This window comes from Thermobia domestica, chromosome 1, assembly GCF_964235325.1.
Source record: "Thermobia domestica chromosome 1, izTheDome1.hap1.1, whole genome shotgun sequence".
In the NCBI taxonomy this organism is placed as follows: domain Eukaryota; kingdom Metazoa; phylum Arthropoda; class Insecta; order Zygentoma; family Lepismatidae; genus Thermobia; species Thermobia domestica.
In genome coordinates, this window is record NC_137454.1 from 259,054,867 (window position 1) to 259,065,024 (window position 10,158).

At 35.1% G+C, this 10,158-nt stretch overlaps 1 protein-coding gene across 2 annotated transcripts in view; it reads left to right on the forward strand.

The window, feature by feature from the left end:
- The window catches only part of LOC145660645 (uncharacterized), a 53,073-nt gene extending 44,385 nt beyond the window's left edge, over positions 1-8,688 (forward strand). For both annotated transcript variants that reach the window (XM_081725947.1, XM_081725956.1), the window contains exon 6: positions 3,828-8,688. In XM_081725947.1, coding sequence (XP_081582073.1) covers positions 3,828-5,582 — 1,755 coding nt within the window. In that variant the 3' untranslated portion in view covers positions 5,583-8,688. The remainder of the gene's footprint in view (positions 1-3,827) is intronic.
- The last annotated feature ends 1,470 nt before the right edge of the window (positions 8,689-10,158 follow it).

Below are 10,158 nucleotides of genomic sequence, written 5' to 3' on the forward strand. Positions count from 1 at the left end.
AATGGTTAATTTCCACCACTTACAGTTTGAATATCAATTTCGAATTTTTTACCCTCTTACGTGCTGACCAAATTTGGGTGGTGATTCATGAAGTAATTGAGATATTTTGTTTTCCGGACGGACGGATACATGAACAGGGTAAATATATAAAGGAATTTTGGAAATCTCCTGTACAAGTAGTAATGTCACATGTACACCACGCAAAGGAGTTTGGTTTCTATATTGTATTTTCTCAATATTGTAACCGGAAGTAGTAGATTTCACTTTCGGTTTCAATATAGGTATCAGCTTGGATATCAAATATACCCTTGGAATGCTTAATTAATTGCAGGAAACTGTTTCTTACTGTCTTTTACCGTTTCTTTTCTCTGTAACAATCAACGTAGAAACCGGAAGTGTTGATTACTGGCACTTCGCTCTTAGAAGAGAGATTAAAATGGAGATGGAATATTTTGAGTCGTTTAATTGATTTCAGAAAATAGCTTGTCGCTATCAATTACGATTTCTATTCTATAGTGATCATTATGAAAACTGGAAGTGGTTGATTTTCTGCCGCTTTCGGTTTTAATAGGGAGATTAGAGTGAGGATAGAATGTATTCTGGGACACTTAATTGATCACAGAAAACCGCTCCTCACTATCTGTTACCGTCTTTACTCTATAATAATCAGTACTAAAACCGAAATAGTTGATTTGTGCCACTTCTGGTTCTAGTATCTAGTTAAAGATGGAGATGAAATGTATTCCCTAGACCAGTGGTTCTGAACCGATGTGTTGCGACACATTGTGTATCATGCAGTCCTCTAAGATATGTCACGAAATTTTAGAATTTAAAAATCATGAAGAATTTAATAATAAATTAGTTAAAATCGAGACAGACTGTACCAGTCAACACCTCCAGCGGTAGCAATAATGCTCAGTGCTATACAGTCGTTATAAAAACTAATATATTTCACTATTATATTATTATTATTATTATTATTATTATTATTATTATTATTATTATTATTATTATTATTATTATTATTATTATTTATAATAAAAATATCAAACAAGTGTATCGCGATGTCCTGGATGTTCAGAAAAGTATATCGTCAGTCTAAAAAGATTGACAATCACTGCCCTAGGCGCTTAATCGATTGAAGAAAACCTCTTCTCGCTATCTGTTACAGCTTTTAGTTTATAACGATCAACGTTAAAACCGGAAGTAGTTGATTTCTACCACTTCCGGTTTTAATAGAGTTAAGGATGGAGATTAAAAGCATTCTTTGCACGCTTAACTGTTTGCAAGAAACCACTTTTCTTTTTCTGTTACCACCCTTGCTCGATAGTAATATAACGTAAAGACCGGAAATGGTTGATTTATACCACTCTCGGTTTTATTATCAAGTTAATGATAGACTATATTCTTTATACCCGTAATCAATTGCAGAAAATCGCTTCTTGCTATCGGTTACAGTTTTTAGTCTATACCGATCAGTGGTAAAACCGGAAGTGATTTCTGCCACTTCGTGTTTTAATAGAGTTAATATAAATTAAAAGTATTCTTGGGATACTTAATAGATTGCGGAAAACCATTTCTCGGAAATGGTTGATTTCTACCACTGCCGGTTTAAACTGTCTGAATGCTGACGTTATCATGCACCTACCATTATTTTGTCATAGTGTGTAAGTTTTTGTATAAATTAAATTAGACATATGACCAACGGTTGACTGACTCTCCGAGGAAACGGACAAATGCCCAATACGTCCTCTGAAAAATCTATTTAATAACGAAAATAAAAATTTATAAATTTCCCTACAATATTTACATGATTTTACTGGAACATTACGTAAGTCACGTATCTTGTGAAACTTTGAGTGATAACTTTTCAAGGCGCGTACAAAGTTGGCTAATCTGAAATTATAGTTATATTGGCAGGGCACCACGGATGTCTTCTGTAATGAAACATCAAACTAAAGCAGCACTTTCGTTTAAGGTATTTTATTAAAACTATAAGCAAGTTCTAGTTCAAATCATGTATGGTATATTTACTATACATTATACTCCCCTCTCTGACCAGTTGGTGTGGCACCTTCCAAATCTGCACCACTTTTTTTTTTTTTTTTCATCCAATATCCGTATCATTGCCGTTTCCATGGTGCCAGTCTGCCTTTGTATATGACATGTAAAAACATGGTAAAACTGTTGAGATACGAGGGTCACTACGAAAGTTTTGAGATGTGAAATAACTTACATACTTAAAATCAATTTAACACTTACATCTTCTCAAAGTATTCACCATTACACTGTACACATTTTTGCATCCTCGAAAACCACTTTTGGAAGCAGTATTGCCAGTCTTTTTCTTCAAGTGTTGAAAGTTCATTCTCGTAAGCCACTACAGCTTCTTCACGGCTGCAAAATCTCTTCCCACGCATGCGATCTTTGATCCTGGGGAACAGAAAAAAATCACACGGGGCCAGGTCAGGGCTATACGGCGGATGAGTCATAAGTTTGACCTCCGTAGATTCTAAAAACTGAATTGTGATGTCGGCTGTGTGTGCGGACGCGTTCTCATGATGAAGCAGGATCCCACGCAATCCAGTTCTTGGACGCCGTTCCCGAAGCTTCTGGAACACTTTTGTTAGACAAACAGTGGTGTACCACTGAGCAGTAACAGTCCTTTGTTCTTCAAGTGGAATAGTTGCAACATGACCAGATTTGGAGAAGAAAGTTGCGACCATCTTTTCCCACACACTTCGCGGTCGCTTCACTTTCGTGTGTGGATTTTCGTCTGGAAAGATCCAAACTGTAGACTGGCATTTATTTTCAGGGTCAAATTGATAGATCCAAGTCTCATCACCAGTAACAATGTCAGAGACGCGCCGAGAATTGCCTCCATCAAATCTTGGAAGCATTTCTTCACACTATTCCACAAGCATGCGCTTCTGCTGTTCAGTCAAAGTGTGAGGCACCCAACGAGATGAAACCTTCCTGAGCCGAAGATGATCATGAAGAATTTTTGTTACTGCTGGCGATCCAATGTTCACTGTAGATTCAATGTCCTTGAAAGTTGTTCGAGGATTTTCTCGAATCATTTGTTCCACAGCGGCAATGTTTTCATCTAACACAGCTGTTGCCGGCCGTCCAGCTCTCTCTTCATCTTTAAGCGTTATCTGGCCTCCTCTGAATTCACCAAACCACCGAAAAATTGTAGCACGGGAAGGAGCAAGGTCCCCAAATACCCCCTGCAAACGGTCAAGGCTTTGTGTCTCGTTCAAACCACTTTTGAAATCGTAAAGGATCATTGCCCGAAAATGTTCCCTTTCGAGCTCCATTCTAGACAGCCGAATACTGCTCACATCAACAAATTGTGAAGGCGATACGGCCACGCCGATAAGCGAGGCAAGTTGAAACTTGCTTCGCTTCTTCGCTCTGGATACCACTACCGAACGCAATTGTTGGAATTCAAATACTGTGCCAAACAATGCGTATCTCAAAACTTTCGTAGTGACCCTCGTATAATTTGATAATTCAATTTTACCCCTAGCGATAATTCATGCACTTGAAACTAGAAAGGTTGTGTACTATATATGTAATATGATGTATTGCTCAGTCAGCTTTATGATTGATATTATTTATCTAGATTTCCAGATCTTTTTTATGGTGCTTCTACATTTGGTAATAAACTAAGTTTTCTATTTAATTTGAAACTGTTGTTTATTTATTTGTACAATTTCGTATTCTTCATCCTTCGATGAACTATAATTTTTTGGTTCTTGTTTTTCATGTTTGTGTCCTTTGCAAAAAATAAAATTATTGTATACATTTTTTTTCTCTTTCAGGATCTTGATGTAATTGTAAAACAAGAAATTATTTGGCCTGATGAAGAGAAGGCAGAGCCTTGTTCGAATAATGAACCTTACAATGAAGCTGATCGGAGTGAAGGTCAATCCAATTCACTTAATAAAGAAGATAATACTAATATAGGGACAGAAGTTGATCAAATTCAAAATGACTGGGAAGATAGTGCTGACAGTGATGTACACAGATCAAACGGGTTATCTGTAAAAGGGAGAACGAAAGAACAATTTTCCAGAAATTCTAACAAAGGAAAAAGTAAGACACATATTATAAACGATACATTAGATGATACATCCATTGCTAATAGTGTAAAGAAAGGACGAAGAAGTAGAAGAAAAATATTTTCTTATCTGGAACTGTTGAATACTGGCAGAAGCACCAGTGGTACAGAAGAAAGGTGTGTTTCAGATAGTGAGCGTAATAACACAAATATTGCAACTAGTAATGAGGGCTTGAAGAGGCATCAACGAAGAAGGCGTACCTCAAATAAACCAGCTGATGATTCATCTGCAGTTGAAGTTAATAGGAATCAAAATAATACCGTTGCTAACGCTAATAAAATTATTTGTAAAGATGCAAAAAGTGAAAACAAAAGGAAAAGCTCTTTAACTAAAGTAGCAATCTATAGTACTTCAAATGGTGACAAGTCGAATACATTGTATGATCTTACTGCAAGTGCTCGTAAAGTAGAACCTGCTGAAAATACGGAAACTCCCCGTCCGAGTAGGTTTATACCAGATAGTATTTGTGATGTCGTTAATATTGAAAGGGAAAGCGGTCGTTTAGTACATCAGATAGGGGACGTAAATAGGGATAAAATAAGAGAGAATAAGGCCAGATCAGATCCATGTGTAAAACAAATAAAAGTAAAAAGCAATGAAGCTTTATTTGGCAGAAGCAGAAGCAATGAAGATCGATCTGGTAGTGCAAATACCAACATTGCATTTGCACAAGATAAATCATGTAAATCAAATGCCTTCAAAAGGATGGCTTCCACGCCTTCTCCTCGATTGTTTGAGGATTTGAACGAGAATGAAGATCGTCCGTCACCAAATGACAGTAAAAAATCCCTTCCATTGTCCTTGGATAAGAATATTCCAAAAGATCGTTCTTTGTCAGTGAAAAACAAAGCCAAAGATAAAATGCTGCGTGTGAAAGATCTGGATGAGTTATTACAGCATACTTCAAATATAATAGGAACAGGTAGTAATACTTCTAGTCAGCCAGTTTCCAAAAAAATGAGAAAAGATGAAGTGAAATCTGGAATTAGCAGCATCACTGAGCCAAGAATAAATCCTCAAAAGCGAAAAGTATTTAAAATAGTATATACAGGTAAGTCACCGACTCGTACAGTAATTCTTAAGGATATTAAAAAGTTCGCATCAAATCCCGAACTGGCCCGGAAGCATCCAATATTTGTTGTGAAAAATGATGGCAACTATAGACCTATTTCTGGAAATCGAATAAAAGTTGTCACAGTGGCACAAAAACCCCGTGCAGTGGCTCAGGACACCAGTACATCAGGAACGACAGAGATCATGTCTAGAAATGAAGATGAGCAAAGAGCTTCTAACAATGTTTTTAATCAACAACAGGTATTGTCCCAAATGAAGAAAGTGAGATTAGTACCAATAAAAAGTTCAACATCAGCGAATATATCAGGGATCACAAGTAGTAATGCTTGTGTTAGGAGTGCACATATTGTGACTGCCCGGATTCCAGAGACAAATCAGTAACTTATTTCTTTGCTAATCAGCTTGTAAAGCAAGATGCAAATTTTTTGACAGGTAAATAAGGCAATTATTAAGGTGCGTATTATTGCAGATTTGTGTATGTTATTGATGCAATACTAAATGGGTTATTAGTACTATAGCTCGAAGATTATAACTGTACAAAATAATGGCGATAGATGTTAAAGTTCATTGATATGCAAGAAAATGTAAAACAAGTAAGCCAATTGGTATTAGCCACTCACCAAGAAATTAAATTGAGTATACATACAAACACATGTAACCATAGCGGAGTCAGTGAAAATTCAATGAGTGAAGAGTACACGATTAAGCTTGAAATCAAATCTAAATATCCAGCTTGTCGTGCCAGTGCGCTACGCAGTCCACTCCTTGAAATCCCCTCCTCGAGGATATGATGTAAGCGATAATCGGTTGTTTCCTCCCATTTTTTCATATATCAAGTTCAATTGTCATAGGTTTTCATTGTTGTAAACATTGGATTCTCCAAGCAACAAGAATTAAAGTGTTCTGAATGATTAAGCATGAAGTTCAAGAGTGAGGGGCGTGTGACTGTTAAGGGAGCGGCGGCTGATAGCGTAACTTCACAGCAAGCTGGAGACTCGAGTTCAATTCTCGACTCATAACCGCACTTTTTAACTTCGAATCTTCATACAATCCGCACCTATACAGAGTGTAATGTAAGAAGAATTTGGTTGGTGTCTTCCACTTTCTCATATAATATCATGGGGTCAAATACGAAAAATAGGAATGTTATAGAAACAAGTAAATGGTTCGATTCACAGCTATGATGGGAAGATCCATAACATGTGTCTAGTGAATCGATAGTTATTCAAATGGCGTGGGTATAACTTTGTTGAAGAAAACCTATCCTTATTGTCACAACTATACATAGGACAATTTAGTGTTCTGGTTTCCAATTAAGCTGTAAAGGGCAAAGCAAGATTCACATTCATTCCATTTACCGTCGCTTATTGATAAAAAGTTTATCTTAACATATCTACCTGAATTATTTAAAATTTGGCGTAAAAACTCACTTTTCGAATTCTTGCTAAAAGTATATGTAGGTATTTTGAGGAAAGTTTGGAGAAGTAAATGGGATACAATTAAAGTAAGGAAATAATAATAAACTTCATGAACTGGTATTGTTCAACATGGTATGTTGAAAACGCATATTCTTTCATTTGCTTTGATGGTGTTTTTAAATTGATGACTCTAGTTTGTAAACTTAGTTATGTTCATACCTCTTTCCCTTTTATGGTCGAGAATTTTTGAAGTGTGAATCTATTATGTTAAATCAACCTTGCTCCATAAAGAAATTAATTTATTCTTAAGATCGTGATTCGACGTTCAGATACTTACTTTTCTTTATGTAGAAGTGTTTCTTAAATAAATTCAATAACCTGAGTATCATGACTGTATTCTTTAAGATCCGTTGACATAGCTGAAGATGAGAGATATTTAGCATCTCTTTAATTCAGACGTATAATGTCTGTTTTTGTCATGCTACTGTAGATTTTGTAACAGTTGCAGGATGCTTGATAAACACGAGAAGAATCCAGTGGATTGAGGAAAACGTTAAGAATTTGTTTGGTGTTCCTCAGTGGAATTGAGTTTTTACGAAGTGTTTCCAATATGTGGAAATTGGACATTCTTGTCCATGCCTTGTTTTGAGTGTTTAAATCTGGTTGGAACATTTTAAGAAGATTCTATATGTTGTACCCTTTTTTGCAATGTTCTGAACTCTAATAATTGTCTACCTCTCTATGTAAACAAGCAAACTGTCATTTACATACCGATTTTTCGCTCAGTGATATAGTACTACTTTAGCCAAAAGTGATGGAAGCGCATTCAAGAGAAGGATTAGCTTTCACAATTTCTACGTAATGTAATACTAAATTATTATGAACAAAAATTTTCTATCTTTCTTATTCTTCGAATTACTGTCACCAAACCGACAAACAAAAAGGAATATATACAGTGGCGTATTTACGATTTTGTTTCGGGAGGGGCTTTGCTAACTTTCGGGGGGGGGCTTTGCCTGGAAATGTGAAAATTCTGCAAGATATTTCATTTATTTTACTATACTAAGTAAGATTTCGGGGGGGGCTTAAGCCCGGAAGCCACCCCCCTAAATACGCCACTGAATATATATATATATATATATGTTAGAATTGAATATAGTGGTCTGCCATCTTAAAGGATAGAGCCATGACATTCAGATAGTAAAAGGTATTTAAAAGTTAGCTTCATGTGCAGTAAAACAGGCTTAGAAACTATTTTCATGTTCACTACTGACTCCACATTAAATTCAGATGAAGACTTGAGACAGAATTTCTTTTTTAATGTAAGAAAATGTGTTAATGTCCACAAACTATAGTCATCAGTTCAAAGACAAATGAGTTAATTTGCGTTCTCAACATATCATTATTAACAATGGTAGTTTGTATATAGTAAGCATATTACTGTTCCGTTACTTTAATTGTATCTTGTTTATCTCTTCAAGTTGCTAATTTTATTTAGTACCTTCTTTTCCTCCAAACATCAACCGGATATCTTGGCGGAAATTCGAAAAGTAAGCAAGTTTTTACTCTAGGATCATTCAGGTACATGTAAAATTGAATTGTGTATTGATTCAAACAGTTTTCATATGATTGATTTGTACCTTAATTGTTATAGAAATGTCAGCAGATAAAGTATAAAACATTTTTCTCATTTTTAAATTTCGCATTAATTGGGTAAAGAAGACAATTGAAGACTCGTAGAAAATAATGTAAGTGCGAAAACAATATTGAACAGTAGAGACAAAAGATAGCAAATTATGCCCAAGCTTTACAAAATAGAAAATAGTATTCCTTAGAAATACAACCCATCATATGACAAAGTGAAGCTATGTATGAAAATGTAAGACATAGAGGTATTTTTTAAAAAGTAAAACAAACAATAATTTTGTAGAAAACACTGTATTTGCCATCGTCAAACTGCAGGAAAGACTTTTTATATATATATATATATATATATATATATATACACATTCGCTCAGTCGCGTTACTCTTAGTCGGTTACCTAGAGCATTCGAAAACCGACGAGTTATCATCATTGCGAATGATTTCTATAGTAGTTTTGTTTTTTTCTTTATTTCCATAAGTGAAAAAAGAAAAAAATAGGAAAATTTGGGAGGGAAAGGATAGGGAAGGAAAAGAGACGAAAAAAAAGGGAAAATTTACAAAAACGAAAAACAAACAAACAAAAAAAACTAAGAATTTAACAAATAAGTTTGAATTTAGATTGCTTGTTTTTTGTGTGTTTCTGTGTGTGTGTTTGGTATCTGTGTTCTCTGCGTATTTATGTTTTTACCTATTGGCTGCTTCTTCTTTTTACCTTAGGCTTCTTCTTGTTTCTTGCAGGTTTTCCCTGTATGATTAGGTTTTTTCACCCATATGTTTTATATATATATATATATATATATATATATATATATATATATATATATATATATATATATATATATATTTCTAAAAGACTGTAAGTGCGGTCTCCGAATTGCAGGAAACACTGTAAGTGCCATGTTACATATTGTAATGTAACGAAGATTGCATCAAATGTAAGTGCCACATAATCTTACACTCACAGTCTGAAATAAAATTTAACAATATAATACAAGAATGTATTTATTAGTTTAAAAGAAACAAAACCTACTTGCATTATATGTGTGCATATTCCCAGTATCAGCAGTCAAAAATAATGAAAACTATTTTTGTGTTATTCCACTGTGTACAAAAAATCCGAGTATCATATGCCGAAAAAATCTGAGATATTCGTTAGCTGATTTTCGCCTCACGTAGTGGCTTTCCTGTCTGAGAAATTTATTTATGTGTTCCTTAACTGTATACCAGTCTTCATCACAATATTTCCTTGTGTGGGCATGACTTCTAGAATTTGTACCTCTTTCATCTATATAACAAAGTTTGCTCGATTTCTTTTTCGTTTGAAGAGTTTGAAGCTTTTGACTTTGACAGTGCCAGTATAAATTTAAATGTTTTACAACTCCTGTTGCTGTTGGTATTGTATAGATGAACATTACTTGCCTTCTACTTTCTGAGGGATCATTATAATTTCCATGTCGTCTGTGCTCAATTTGTGCCAGCTCTACCCGGTTTAAAATATAGGTACCCCGATCTTGCTCTGACAGTTTATAGTATGATATATGCAAAAGTTCAACATCGTTTCTGTCTAAGCATCGACACTCATATTTACATTTACAGTCAAATGTTTCCGGCGGCAAAGGCTTTCCAGAAATCAACTTGCCTTTACTTGGTTTATAAGATTTTCCACTTTCTCGTAGTTTCTTTCTCCGATTATCCCTTGAACGAACTGTTAGTGGCACTTCCTCTTCCATAATACTAACACTTAAAACTGACACATCAGTCCCAAAAGTAACGCAGTTTCAGGTTGTCACTCAATACTACTTGCAATTTGTTTCGTTTGTCACTCAAAACTGCTTGCACTGAGTGAATCGTTTTTATATGGCGGGAAGGCAATTACAGTCTTTCCAACAGATGAC